At 36.7% G+C, this 15,848-nt stretch overlaps 1 protein-coding gene across 1 annotated transcript; it reads left to right on the forward strand.

Moving 5' to 3' along the window:
• The first annotated feature begins 2,983 nt into the window (after window positions 1-2,983).
• On the forward strand, window positions 2,984-13,502 carry LOC137617377 (vitellogenin-like). Its single transcript, XM_068347399.1, has 15 exons — window positions 2,984-3,077; window positions 3,386-3,628; window positions 3,746-3,936; window positions 4,099-5,193; window positions 5,494-5,650; window positions 5,779-7,413; window positions 7,562-7,807; window positions 8,064-8,227; window positions 8,340-8,941; window positions 9,064-9,445; window positions 9,818-10,507; window positions 10,614-11,141; window positions 11,256-11,619; window positions 11,958-12,235; window positions 12,352-13,502. Exons 1-15 carry the CDS (start codon window positions 3,026-3,028, stop codon window positions 13,354-13,356), a joined length of 7,632 nt encoding a protein of 2,543 aa, XP_068203500.1. The 5' UTR covers window positions 2,984-3,025; the 3' UTR covers window positions 13,357-13,502.
• The last annotated feature ends 2,346 nt before the right edge of the window (window positions 13,503-15,848 follow it).

A 15,848-nucleotide genomic window follows, 5' to 3' on the forward strand; every position in this document is an offset into this window, starting at 1 on the left:
ACCATGATCTAATCCACATATGGAATTTGAGTAATCTCTCAAAGTTTAATTTCTAATCCTCTCCTACCATTTAATTCCCAATATTCTTCTGAGGGCTTCGTTCTCAAATATACAAAATCTGTTGGATATCGTCGATACAGTAACACCGGTTTCATTAACCTGATATATAGCCTGATTTTATATGTAATTTCAGGTGATTTGACTTATAAATTTTACTTAACCTAGCAATTGTCTGATTCGCTATTTTCAATCTATCATTAAATTCCAAATCTAAAAACTCCGTATTAGAGATCATAGTTCCTAAATATTTAAATGATTCCACCTCATTAATCCTTTCTCCTTCTAATGATAATTCATCTTCCATTGCATTTTCCGTTCTCATCATCTCTGTCTTTCTTTCTTGAGACCCACCTACCGTGATATTTCATGCATTCTGGTAAGCAAGCCTGGCAAAACTTGTGCTGTTTAGCTAATAAGGACAGCGTCATTAGCAAACTCTAGGTCAGTTATTTTCCTATTAAAAATCCAGTCCAATCCTTCTCCACCATCCCCATCTGTTCTATGCATCGCAAAACCCATGAGGAGGATAAACAACATAGGTGACAACACCTTGCTAATAATACTCAGCTATTCGTTGGAAATTCATTTGATAGGACTCCACTAACATTAATTTTGTGGTGCAATCACAATTTCAATCACTTAATGACTCAGTGCCGATATCTAGTAAAGTTCGTGATCTAGGGATATTGCTTGACTGTAACTTGTCTTTCAATGCCCAAATAAATAATGTAGTAAAAACTGCTGGTTATCATCTAATAAACATTGCTTTTATAAGAAAGTGCCAGGATGAAAATTCTATAAAGAAACTAGTGATTAACTGTGCTATTACCAGGACTGACTACTGCAACTCCATCTATGACAATTTACCAAAAGTACAACTTAAGAAATAACAAAACATAATAAACAGAGGAGCAAGACTGATAAAAGGTGTCCCACCTAGAGAAAGGATCACTCCTATACTAACTGATTTACACTGGCTGGTGATTAAAGCAATAATTGAATTTATATGTACAATAACCCACCAAATTATCAGAACCGGTCGTCCAAAATAGTTAAGAAAATTGCTACATATAACGCAGCCAACAAACTATTGGAACCTAGATATATGTCTACTGTAGGCTCCAGAGCCTTTATATATGCAGCCCCGAGACTATATAATAGGCTCCTATGAGACATACGAATGATTGAAGACAATAAGGTTTTCAAGAGGAAACTGAAGAATCAACAGTAAATGAGCAATGCGTGATATGATACGTTGAATACTCTGAACAAACGAGATATAACAACAGTGGAGGTCCTGTAGAGAGTGGGGTGCCCCTGCTGTATGGGACTGGAAAAACAACCGTCTAAGTAAAGTGATAATTATCTATATCATTTTTATCTCTCATTTACACATTATTTCTTAATGCTCTTATTTTCATTTTTTGATAAGACACATCAAGATGGAGTTTGGAGTAGAAAAGTGTGCTCTAGTTAACATAGAGACACCAAAAGTAACAAGGTACGAACATCGAACATCAACCACAATCTATGGTAGAAAATGATCAGGCTAAATTATTCTCGCACTACAGTATAAGGTAGTGATCAGATGTCACGCTGGTCGACCAAACAAAGAAAAAAGTATCAGTCATAGATGTTGCAGTACTGTGGGACCCAAGAGTTGAAGATAAAGGGAGGTAAAAATAGAAAAGTACCAGGACTTACAAAATTAATTGAGAAAGCTATGGAATATGCAGGTATAAGTGGTACCAATAATTCTAGGAGCACCGGAAACCATAACTAATCTATTGAAAAAGAAACTTGAGAAGATAGGAGCTTATATAGCCGCAGGACTTCTGCAGAATAGTTCGCTACTTGAAATCACACATATAGTGAGGAAAGTGATGAATTCCTAGGGAAGCTGGATGTAACTCGGTACCCCACACTATAAACCACCAGTCTCTGTAGACTGCGAATACTAAAAAAACAAAAATGATAATAATAATCCTCATCTACTGTGGGTAGTTAATAATATCTAGGCCACAAATGAAATAAATAGAAAAGCTTTAGTAAATGAACACATTAATAGGTTTTCCCGGTGAAAGAACCTGTATTTCCCCCCTATTTCCATATATACTTTTACTCAATGTCAAAAGAGCTTTAATTACTAAATGTTGCCAGAAATACTGTTCAGTCACAATTTAGGTAATTCGAGATGTATACGATAAACCTTAAAAAATGTTCAAAACTTGCAGTCATTATCCTAAACACTTCTTCGCATCTAACTTTTTCATGGAATCTGTTCAACACTGATGGATACTGACTCTTCTTTGAACCTTCAACTAAGGTTTAATGCTTTTGATTTGGCTTGTCTTTCTTTTTCTAAAATATTACCTGGGATTAAAGTATGAGTAATAAGTAATGAATAATTCAATGAGTAATGAGTAATTCAAATAAGAAAGCCTATTTTGATCAATATCACGAGCAACTTCTTGATTCTTGTTCTTTCTCTTTCCATACAAGCGTTTCATTTGGAGAACGATTGCTTAGCGGAAAATTAATTTTTTTTTTTTTTTTTGGATGTTTTGCCCTTTGAGATAGAAGTATAAGCTATGACAATAACAATAATGAAAAAAATTAACTGTTCAAACAAAATTAATTATTATATCAAATATCTTTTGTCTTAAAAATCAATTTCTGGAACATTATTGCAATCCTAGACTAACAGATCCTGTCTACCTTATGGTATTCTTCAAACAAAACGTCAAATAAAAGCTTATAGAAAATAACAAGAAGAGTTATCACCATGATTAAACCCAGACACACTTCACAAAAGGGCTGAGTGTGCCAACCCAAGATAAAAATTTCTCTCTTCTTATCTGATTATCAACGTGACCGATAAAATGCCAGCGGTCCCAGGCAGTATAAAAGCGTCTCCCACAAGGAGAATAATCAGAAGTTGTGGTGCTCTCAGCCTGCTGACACCATGACCTACTCAGCCTTATTTGTGTTCGCCATCTTGGCGGCTGCTTCAGCTGGTAATTATTCTCTATTATTCACCACTGTGCAATTAGTCTTAACCATAAACAAAATTCATTCATTTTGAGCTGCTTACTATGTATTTGTTCTAAGAACTAGACCTCACTAAATTAAATTGTATATGTAGCCTAAACCTTTTTTAAATATATTTTCTGCCTGTTTGAAAAATGAATGTTTACTCATAATTAGAGCTAGAAACTCGAATCGTTAATTTTGTACATTCTCATGATTTACCTTTTGAGATTTAAGAGATACTCCTCATTATACCAGGATGCATGTGTCACCTCCACAATTATACTTTTTCTAGCTCCTTGGCCATCAACCACTAACCTATGCTCAAGAGAATGTCCAGTTGCCGGATCTCCCAAACTCTTTTACGCCCCAGAGAAGACCTACGTGTATTCGTACACAGGGAAGTCTAGGATTAACCTCAAAGATGTTGAAGGAGCCAATACAGACATAGAATGGCGCTCTCAGGTTGAGCTTTCCTGGCTCTCTCCCTGTGACATGGCCATCACGATGAAGAATCCCTCTATGGGAGGTGGCTCAGGTAAATATCCAAGTCCTCATTCTAAAATTTAACGTGCATTTATCACACAAATTCTGAAAAAAATAAACACTTAGCTTTAGCGACCAGGTGTTATTGTAGGTTACTTACATTTTTCAGGGTCTTCTGAAGCTAGATTCCTCGAGAGGTACCCCTTGGTCGTGTCTATCATCGATGGACGGGTGATGGAGTCCTGTGCCCATCCTGATGATGATGTTTGGTCTGTCAACATGAAAAAGGGAATTGCATCTGCTTTCCAGAACACTTTGCCTTCCAACTCCTCTATCAACACGGGTCTGAACTTTACAGAGGTAAGTAGTCTGATTGGTATTAGTAAATATAACAACAGTAAAATATTGTTATATAAATCATGACAGTAACATATATAATTAAATATGATTCTATGAAGGAAAAAATGGTATCTATAGTATAAATTTAAGGCTATTAATCTTTACTATTTCTGTTTTATACAGACTGATATCATCGGTAACTGTTCAACTATGTATGAGGTGAAAAATGAAGGAGAGAAGGTTGTTGTGATGAAAATGAAAAACCATCGGTTCTGCCAAGATCATTTTATCAACCGAGCTGAGTCAACAAAAGCTTGGCTAAAGGCTCCTTTGCCTATGGAAGAATCCTTTTCAGAATGCAAACAAGAAATTACAAAAGGTGTTTACACCAGCATCACTTGTAAAGACAAGAACATCATCCGACCAGCCTATGGTTCTTATAAGTACATAGAAGCTGTCCAAGAATCAACTTTACGATTTGAGTCAGAAACCGACAACGTTCCACCAGCAGTTTCTCACCTCCCTAGTCGCTTTATCAGAAAGACTCTTCGCTACGACCAGCATACAATGAAGAAGGACCCATCAATGGTAGCCAAGCTAGATGCAATGCTCAAAGAGGTGTGTCAAAAGATGAAGCATGGAGTACAAGAAGATACAGCATCTTATTTGGCTAAAGCCTTACAATATATGCGCCGAGTACCTGAAGAAGCAATCCCACAAACTCTGGAGAAGATCCGTGGTGGACAGATCTGTGAACAACGTCAAAAGCTTGAAAGTATGTTCTTAGATGGATTAGCTTTTGTTTACGAATCTGGAGCAGTTAAGGTTATGGTTCAAGAGTTGGTTTCTGGAAAGGCTACTGGAGGACGAGCTGCTCTTTATGCTGCTTCAATGTACTTCATGCCCCGACCATGTATTCACTCTATTGAAGCTTTGAAACCTCTATTTGAACAGTACCAACGTTTCCCAAGGACCACTTTAGCTGGTGCATCCATGGTGCATACTTATTGCAGGCAAAATCCCAAATGCCAAGAAAAAGCACCTGTTCGTCAGTTGGCCGAGACTCTAAGCACCAAGGTAGGACAAGTTTGCACTCCTTCACCAAATGAACAAACTAGAAACCAGGCTCTCGTGTTACTCAAATCTCTCGGAAATATGGGTGTGATGAATTCAGAAATGGCTCGACCAATCATGCAGTGCATAGAAAATTCAGAGGCTGACCAAGGTATTCGCATCGCTGCCACACAAGCCTTCAGAAACGTTCGCTGTACCCCAGAAGTAAGTCCAATCTGAATTTAACATCAAAGAGGAAACTATGATACATTTAATTTCTAAATCAAATTAGCCACAATTTAGTATTGGTTTTAGAGTACCCTATAATTATTTCAAAGTAATGTAGCTTTTCTTTCTTTGGTGTACAAAATAGTTTTCACCAATGTTGACTAACCTGCCTTATTATATCAGAGTACTGTAAAAAAAAAAAACAAACAAATTCTCATGATGTTGCTAAGTTTTAACATTCATAGGTAAAGCGCATAATTTTTATTTAATCCTCTCTCTCATAATGGTTTTTTACAGATACATCCGGCAATCAAACAGCTGATTAATGTTGTACTTGATCCAAGAAAGAAAACTGAAGTTCGTATTGGATCATATCTAGCAGCAGTCAAATGTGCCAAATATGAAGATCTAAAGATGATTACAGATAAAATTGCTATTGCAGAAAATACTCAGGGTAAGTTTATGTTTGTCAATTCTGAACCAAAAATTAACCTGTTGATAAAATTTCTTGCGCACTTCTTATTGACTTTCCTTGAAATATAGAACTGGTAATGAATGTTAATTTAACGTTCATCTTTGCAGTGAGGAGTTTCATCTTAAGTCATCTGCAGAATGTCCGTGAATCAACTGCTTCTTTTAAGGGAAATCTCAAAAATATGCTTGAAACCATAGTCCTGCCATCTAACTTCACCAAGGACTGGCGAAAGATCTCTCACAATGTTGACCTATCATACTATGCCCCAACCTTTGGTGTAGGTGCTGGTATGGAGTCTAATCTCATCTATGCTCCAGGATCCTTCATTCCCCGCTCAGTTAACCTTAATCTTACTGGAGCCCTTGGAGCAACACCTTTCAATATTGGAGAGATTGGAGCACGATTTGAAGGAATTGAATCAATCATAGAAGAAATGTTTGGCCCAGAAAGTTACCTCAGGAAAACCTCATCAAGACAGATTCTCCGTGATCTCTCATCAAATATTGAAGAAACATTCAACAAGATAAACGAACGGTTACAAGGCTCTTTCAGGCAAAGGAGGTCTATTGATTTGTCACAGATCTCTCATCTCTTTGATAAATTATATGGAAACAGACATATGCAGAAAGCAGACTTCTATGCTCGCATTAATAATCAGGAAATGGCCTTTGGATCTTTAATGGGAAATATGAAAAATATCAAAATGGAAGAACTTATCAATAACATGTTTGATAGTTTTGACGGCATGATTAATAGAGCTGCAGAAAACAACCTGGATACAGTACGGGCAGCTCAGCTTTACCTTGATTATCATTTGCCTACAATGCAAGGATTACCTCTCAAAATGAAACTAGAGGGAACTGCTATGGTTGGTCTTAAGATGGAATCTCGCGTCAGGGGACTAATGTCCGGCACTCCTGGTGTCATGAAATTCTACCCAAGTCTATCAACTCAAATTGATGCCTTTATTGGCTATGACTGCCATATTGTTCGAACTGGAATCAAAATGAGGAATCGTATTTCAACAAATGTTGGAACTAGCATTAATGCCAAATACACATCTGGTCAAGGCTTTGAGGTAGAATTAGAGATACCAGAGAAAATGGAATTATTGAATATGAGGAGTGAAATCTACCTCATGAAGAGAGTAATGGGTCAAGAAGAGACGAAAATCAATCCTTCATCTGTACGAAGCACACGATTCCAATCTCGGTCTTGTGTAATGAAACTGGAACCAATGCTAGGACTTAAACTTTGTTACGATGTCAACATGCCAAATATTTTCCGCAGTGAAGGTCTTCCTGTTGGTCCACCTGCTAACATCCAAGTGTTCTTAGAAAAGGCCGACTCGGGTATGAGAGGAATCCGTGTAATGGGTAGAGAAGAAAACACTGGAGGAAAGAGAGTAATAAAGATTGAGCTCGAAACTCCAGGATCTTCCTCACCAAGGAAATGCAATGCTCTTATTTCCTCTACTAATGAAGGAGAGGCAAAGAAAATCTCTGCAACGTTTGAATCAGAGCGTTTAGGAGGTATCAAGATCCAGATGACCAGAAAGTGGACTCAATCAGAAAAACAACTAGAGATGATTGCTTATTTCAGTGAAAGCAGACAGTACAATCCTAGTACAAAGGGTATTGAAGCTAAGTTCTTGATGATTGGAGAAGGAGAAGAAGTTAAATTGGATATGGCATTGCAGACATTAGCTGCAGTTAGGGAACGTGTCCAACTCAACTTTGAAGGTATTCATTACATATGATAATCATTGCTACTGACATAACATATAAAAAATTACATATAATTTGTATATATATGTGATAAGTTTGGTTAATTGTTGAAATATTTCAAAAAGCTATATATGTATATCTATCTTTGTAACTCTTTCAACAGCTAGCGCAGATATGTGTTTCATTGAGGGATCCATGATTCCTTATCCAAGAAGGCTGCGCAAGTTTGAAACAAACCTTGCATTCCGACAATGGCACTTGGTCTCTTTTGTAAGGAAGGAAAGTGAATCACAGTACAAGTCAGAACTCAAGTTTGGTCAGAAAGGAAATGAGAAGGTTGAAATGACTGCCACCCATGTCATGGAAGGAAGCTCATTCATGGATATGGCACTGAAAACTAATCTTGAAGGTTTGTACAATATCAAGGTTGTTGATTTTGCTTTTGAGATGGTCCATCAAGCATTAACTTATTTTCTTTCTGCTAAGTATTGGAACAAATTTTCTTTAACGAAGATTTTAAATGAATACCTAGAATAAGAGCTATAAATATGTTCTATTATTTGTAGTTTTCTAAATATTTCTTTATCATAGGAAAGGTGTTCTTGCCTGTTTATTTTCCTCAAACTGGTAAAAGAACTTAATTTCCATATCTTTTTCTTTTTTAGCTAAAATTGGAAGCGCCAGATATAAGAAAAACCTTGTTTTATACAATCAAGAAAGTAAAAAGGGAGTTGTATTACAAGTGGTCTCCCAAGGAGAAAGTGCAAAGGTTATCGAAGTCGAGATGATGTTGATGCGGTCTGGAGAAACACATCATTTGAAGTTATTAGTGAGTATTTTTTTTTCTTTTTCTTTTGGGTGATCATAATAAAATTCACTTTTATAAGAGAACAATAAGTTGAACGCTTGTCTATGAAACTAATTGACTAATCTTCTTCTAGCTTGATATCCCAGCACGCATGAAGAAAATGATGCTTCAAGCTTCTGCAGCAGGTCAAGGAAGTTCTCAGTATCAAGTTAAAGCAGTTGCTAAACATGGAGAAAGTCCTATTCTCCAAGTAGAAGGACCACTCACAGCTATGATCTCTTCTAGAAACACTCAGTTTAAGACCGAGATGAGGGTTGTTTTACTTCGTTTCCAACCCTACACAGTCTCGACTTCCGTTGTATTAATGCATGGAAAGCAGGCCTTCACATTTGAGCTAAAGAACAGAGAAGAACGTCTTATTGCTACAGAATGGAACATGGCAACTCAAGATGGAAAAGAAACAAATGCGCAGTTTAAAATGATTGTCCCATCAATGGTAGAAAAGACCATGAATGTTATAGTTAGCGAGAAAGTTCTTCACCTCAGTTTTAATCAACTCATTATGCCAAAGAGCTCTTCTCCATTGAGGAGGAAAGGATTCTTTGATATTGATTTCGAAAGCAAGAGAGCAAATGCAGAATTAGCCTGGGATGCTGATCGTAACCCAAATAAGAAAATCAAGGCTGAAGTCAGACTGGTTAATCCATTAGCAACTCTACGAGACTGTGTTATCCAGTAAGTTCTTAATGTTACACTTTTACAGTGAAGTTTTTAGTATCAATAACTATCATGCATAATCCTATATTAATGTCCTGTTTATATTAGGTAATATATTCTTGATATTTTTACTTTTATAGGGGTAACTGGATTTACTTAGAGAAACAGCATCAGTTCAAAGCTGAACTAAAGCTCAGCGATCCTCGCACTTGGTTTATTGGAAGGAACAACTTGATGCTAGAAGTTACTACTCCCAGCCAACAAATGTACAAAATGAATGCTATGGTAATGGTAGAGAAAGAGTCCTCAGGACCAAAAGTAGAGATAGAAGGAACTCTCAGGACACCCGAAAACAAAGAGTATAAGTGGAATTCCCAAACTTCTCTTGAATGGCGTGAAGGACTTCGCAACTGCAAGATGATGACCAAAGTAGATCTTAATGCTCCTGAAGGTCGACAGTCAACAATGAACTTGGAAGCAATGCATCATTGGACTCCAACCCAAAGGGAAGCTGATCTAAAGGTAAACTATTACTTATATTTAAGATAGATTTGACACTTTTTATTGGTACTCTTCATAACTGAACAATACAGGAAAAAGCTTAATTTTCAATTCTTTTTTTATACTGCGTCGTATAATGAACAATTTACGTCCTGATATTACATGACTTTTTTATATAAATTTTTTTTATTGTCTAATGAAAAATTGAATATAGTCCTTTTTTTAATTCATTGATAGACTCAATAAATAAAGTAAGTCCATAGCAATGTGAAGAAGTCATTTAAACTATTTTTTCTTGATAACCATATATTCACAGCTAAATAATTATCAAGAAGTTTAAAAAAAGATTTCTGTAAGCAATTCAGTGATAACAAGAATATTAATAATTTGCAGATTGACATTTCCTGCCCATCACTCCAACAACCAATAAGGACCCAACTTCAGATGAATAATCAACAAGGTGAATACAGTACTAAGTGGGTCATTGAAATGGGCTCTCCTGTAAATGGTGCAATGTATAAGCTAAAACTTTCTCCTGAGGGTGGAGTTCAAGGATTTGAAGTAGAACTCAACCTCAAACAAGTATCTGAACTTATGAAGGCATTGGAACATCTCCTATCCTCTACCTCATCATCCATGACATCTATGGCAACACATTCTTCTGCCCTTTATCGTGCTCAATTCAAGAACCATGAACGTCATTCTCTTTCATTGTTACTCATGACACCTTCTCGCACAATGGAGGGAGAATGCAAGTGTAATGACTGTACTGGCACACCCTGTTCTGACTGCCACTGTGGGTTCATTCCTCACAAGGGTATGAGTAGTGCAAAGTATGAAATTGCATTACGCCAATCTCACTCCGACTGGAATAGAGAGTCTAGATTTGAAGGACGTATCAGTCATCCTAGTCTAGAGAGGGACCGTCGAATGGATATTCAACTTCGAAGAGGTGAAGAGGAGATCACAGGAACTGTAGAATTAGATATTTTCCAGAAACCAGAAGATAAGATTATTGGAAAATTGGAATCCAGCATCTTTGCTAAAAACACTGTCGTCGTTGAAGCACAACTTTCAGGAAAGGTGTGTTATACAAACTATATTATTTCTTAAGTCTCATAAATAAATAAAGAAATAATCTTCTACTAAAACTATATTCTTATTTTAATTCATAAAACTTATATTTCAGGTACTCAAAGTTCAGCCCAAAGTAATTGTACGTGCTGCCCATGGTCCTGGTAATTATGGATTTGACATTAAATTCCACAAGACTCACTCTTCTCCTACTTCTTTCTTGATGTCAGGAAGAATAGATATGAGGTCTGGCAGAAATGCTGCTATTTCTTTCATGGTGAAGAATGAAAATCAAAAGGCTGTAGACATTGCTCTAGCACTGCATCCTCATCAGAGTTCTTCTTGCTATGGAATCCGAGCTGAAGGCAAGGCTATGACCTCTCTTATTGGAACTTATGATATTTATTCTGAACTTTGCAAGCCAGCATTTATAGAAATGACCACAAGGAAGCATGGAAGTGACAAAATGCATGTAACCAAGATTGGTATGAAAGGATTGAAGGATGTCGAGGTCTGCATCTCAGAAGCCAACCCAGAAACCATGGAGAAAAGGCCAATCGGCATGGCTCGTTTGATGCTTACTTCTCCCTCAATGATGAAGCTGGAAACTAAGTATGAAGGTGAAAAGCTGCATCAAATCAAGGTATGATCAAATATATTTTCCTAATATAATCAATAATTTTAAGCTTCCAATTTCTTAGTTAAATATGAAAAAAAGCATCAAATGCACCTTGAGGTGACATTCTATATTTTTCAGAGTGAACTTCAAGATATCTGGAGGAACCACATTTCATCTGCAGGCAACTGGATGGATTCTATGAGCACGGAAGTTTTAAAAGAGGGTTCCGGATCACCCTCTGCCCAAATGTCAGTATTATGGCAGGAAATGAAGAATGAAGCCTCAAGGATCTATTCTGACTTAGAAAACGATTTAGTCATTCCTAGATTAGATAATATCAGAAAATGGACTCACAGTGACCTTGTCACTAACATTGCTGAAGGATGCTCAAAACTTTGGTCTCAGTATGCTCACTTCCAACAAACTTTATCCTCATCTGTATCCGACATGATGAGGACTCTTAAAGAACAATTTTCTGGATTAACTAGTGTCGTCAAGGAAGGTAATATAATTCTTATGAGATAAACTTATCAGTTTTTCATATAATTGAAGTATTATTGTAAATTTGTTCTAACAGATTTAAAAGGCATTAACTTGCATATATCAGTATATTTTGTGGTAAAAGTATGAAGAAACTTACATTTCTTCATTTGCCTCATATAAGGTATTTTGAATTAGGGTGGTGGGTTAGTACTGAAATTTATACTGTTTAAGATTTAAATGGAAGATTACACGGTAAAATTAGGAATAAAAAGATATAGAAAATTAAACTGCTTCATTGTGGAAACTTGTAGATACGCTGGGAATAAAACCTGTGAAAACATATATATTTTTTCACAGTTGTGGTGGGAACTGCTCGCGGTATGAAGACTGGTGAAATGCCTCAGGAAATTCAACGCTGGTGGTCAGAGTTCCAGGAGAGTTCTGTCTATAGGAATGTAGAATCCGAATTTGAATCCCTTTGGAGGAACCATCAAGAGGAATACCAGGGATTGAAGCAGATTCTGAGCAAAATCAAGTCTACTCTCAGAAGGAATGTTGACATGCAGCGACGTAACATCATGCTTTATAAGAAATCCACACATATCGTTAACTGGATTGTCAACCATATGAATTTTGTAAGACCACTTGAATAATTGAAAAAAGACATTTTGTTATACTTCAATATATACACCAGCATCCTATTTATTAAGGGGAAAATTCTTTAATTATATCTTTTCCTTTTTTATTCTAGGATCACATGATGTTCAAGAGCATAGATATGTGGGTTAAGAATGTTGTACAACAAGCACTCTTACTACCTGTTCAGATGGAAGGTCGTCACTTCCAGTTACAGCTACCTATTCGCCGACCAGTGCACTCGCTTCCTCAAGCTTTGTCTTATGTATCACTGAATCCAGTTCCAGTCGTTGACCGTGCATTGTGGTGGTTGGAAGCCCTTATGCCAACTTCAGTTGATAACATTGTGTGGACTTACTACAAATTCCTCCCTCGTCATGCTCGTTATCTTTTACCACCTTTCAATCGTACAGCCATGGTTGTTGATGGAACCGAGATCCTTACATTTGATGGAACAGTTCTACGAGTACCTCATTCTCCATGCAAAGTTTTGCTTGCACAGTACAAGACTCACTCCTTGATGATGGAAAATCAGAAGTCTGCTCCTTCCCCACACTTCATTATGAAGGCAGCTGGAGCTACAATGGAGGTCAAACCTGACTTTACCGTTACCGTGAATGGACGTCCTGTCAGCGGCCCTAGAGAGGTTCAAGGTGAAGTCGAGATCATCAAAGATCAGGAAAAGATCAAAGTGAGAACACCATTCATAACACTTCGTGTTTACAGAATGAGCCACGCAGCATCAGTTGAAGTGTCTGGCTGGACATTTGGAAAAGTAGCTGGTCTTTTAGGCACCTATGATGGTGAGATGGGAAATGACTGGATGACTCCTCAAGGTACATGGGCACCTAATATGCAAGAACTTGTCAAGTCCTGGCAGGAAAATCAGCAGTGCCAGACCCCTCAAGTTGCTCCTGTAAGTCCCATGCAGGTTCCAGTGGTACATGCGCTTCATTGCCAAGCCCTCTTTGGAGTTCGATCACGATGCAATCCAGTCGTGCGCCCAGAGCCTTTCAGAAAGATGTGCTTTGCAAGCAGAAATGCCTGTCATGTTGCAAAGGCTTACCGTGCCATCTGCGAGACTAAAGGAATTAAAGAGGTCTTCCCTCTAGGATGCTAATTCTCTCGCTTTTCCTCAACACATCTCATAAATGACTCAGAAGGCTAGATAACCTGATTCTTAGCTTTTAAGGAACGCATGGAAAATACTGTATACAAAAAATAATGTGTATCTAAAAAAGATAATAAATATCAGCATTATAACAGAAATAATACCCTTTATTATCCTGATACCATTTGTTCATATATTAAGAATGTCATCCTATTTTCTAAAAATACAATATTCTTCTAGGCTTTAAAGTTAATCAATATAGTCTAAAGGTTAAATAATTAGAAATCACCAAAAAATCTACCAGCAAGGGGTGCTTATCTACTTTGTAGGCTTTCAATTAACAATTGAGGTTATGTGTGTTACCGTACCATTTACATACTATTTCTTTTCAACATTTATCCCTCTCATCCTCATATAACTATCAAGACCTTTACGATTCAGTACTTGTTTTTTCATCGTCCAAAGAAAATGTTTGCGCCTTTGACTGGTAATGGAATTAAACAGTATACTTCAAGTTAAAAACTGAAAAAGTTCCTTTACATAAAATCCTTTATGTAATCCATCATTTCATGAGATTATGAGATTAGATGAAGAAAGATTACCTTCAAGTGTTCCCCTATGTAAGGAACTAAATGGAAAAATTCCAATTCTTTATGTCTAAAAGCTCTTTCACTACAAAAAAAATAGGCATTACTGTGACTATCCCTACATAATTCAAATAGACCTCAATCATTTATCGTCTTCAACTGAAGGAAAGATCCGATTGAAACCGACATAGTAATTGCAATTGAGAAGTAATTGGGAACTTTCCTGGAGCCTGCAAGTAATTTGAGAAGGCAGTAGCTAGTCCAATAGACCATTAGTCGCTGTACAAGTAGGGTTATTATAACTAGTAAAACACATCAACATAACTGAATACACAGCAGATTATTTTCTATGTTCATAGGTTCCTTCCTCAATGAAATAACCAGATAAGCAACAAAACTTTACTTAGCAATTGGAGTTGGGCTTCCGATCATTCCACGATTTTGTTGCAAGCTTACTTTTTGGATTTATTACTTGAGATTAAGGACTATCATCAGCTTCATATTAATTGAGCAGAAAGAACTTGAACTATTACCTTCCTGGGACATCTTTACCTTCACTAACTAATGTAACACTTTTAAAAAGAGTAATTGGGTTTCTAACACTAATTGGCTTAAATATCAGTCAGCTCACTTCTATGAACAACTCTTATGTGGATGCACTCAAGTTAGCAAGATGATAGCTAAACATGAAAAGATATGACACTTAGGGGCAGATTGATTGAGTGACATAGCTGACTGGGATTGTCCCTGACTTTCAACTAGTGGACCTGGAGTTTAGTCTCTGCTCACGGGATGATGGATTTAAGGTAAAATCACAAATTTATTCTCCCTGTGAACTAGGGATAACAGGCTCTGGGGATCAAAGAGGTCTGCTTGCACAGTAATATGCAGCTAATGCCTGGTCCATCCTTATCTTAGCTAGTAGGATGGAGACAGGGTGAGTTCTATCATAAATCGATATGTTCGGTCTCTTAAGACATTTTATGACAGTGCACTGACCGGTTCCTTGCCTTTCCCATTCTTGATCTACATTGAAAGGACGTATCAAAATTAGTTTTATACTTGTGTAGTGCATCTTTTAAATAATTGACTTGGAATAGAATGGAATGAAAAGAAAGCTAATTTGAATATGGGTGGTACCTTGATATATTCTTAGTGTGTCCCACCCATTCTAAAATATCTAGCAATTTAATATTGTAATCTATCGAAGTAGAAGGAAGGCAAAGTGACCACAGAAGTAGACTTAATTCTATGTTCTGCAGAAGGTTGGAAATTCATTTTACGGTTCTAATACCGTAACTTTTAGGGATATTTACTTTACTTCCGAACTAAATATTTCACCTTTGACATGTCACAGAACCAGCCAGGTAGAGACTTGAAATAAAAAAAAGCCGGCACTGAGGTCTGATACTAAGTGTAATGAAGCAAAATGTCAGCAGCTTATGATTTTGAAGGTTTCCTTAGCTCCACAATAAAGAGTAATTTTCAAGAAACTAAAAATCTATGATTTTGCATTATATTTAGTGCCTTTTGCACTAATGTACAAAATGACAAAATTTAGTTGTTGTTGATGGGCACCATAGTGATTATAACAATGTGACAACTGGTGAACCTCTGGGTAGTGTTCTTGACCCATTACTTTTTATACATTATTCATGGTAAGTAATTTGGCCTAGAAAAAGAGCTCGTTGCATATGCAGATGATGCAACTCTTGTGCTTCAATATAATGCTTATCTTGGGTTCCTGAATCCCTTATACAGATCTAACTAAATTAGTACACGGTACAAATTATGAGGCATGAAGTTGTAGCTAAGAAAACTGGAAAGTATGATTGTTAGTAGGTCGATGATAGTGTTTACTCAACATTCAGTTCTCAGCAATGATTTTTCCTAACTTTATAAAAATCTTTTAAA

This window comes from Palaemon carinicauda, chromosome 23 (assembly GCF_036898095.1).
Source record: "Palaemon carinicauda isolate YSFRI2023 chromosome 23, ASM3689809v2, whole genome shotgun sequence".
Lineage (NCBI taxonomy): Eukaryota > Metazoa > Arthropoda > Malacostraca > Decapoda > Palaemonidae > Palaemon > Palaemon carinicauda.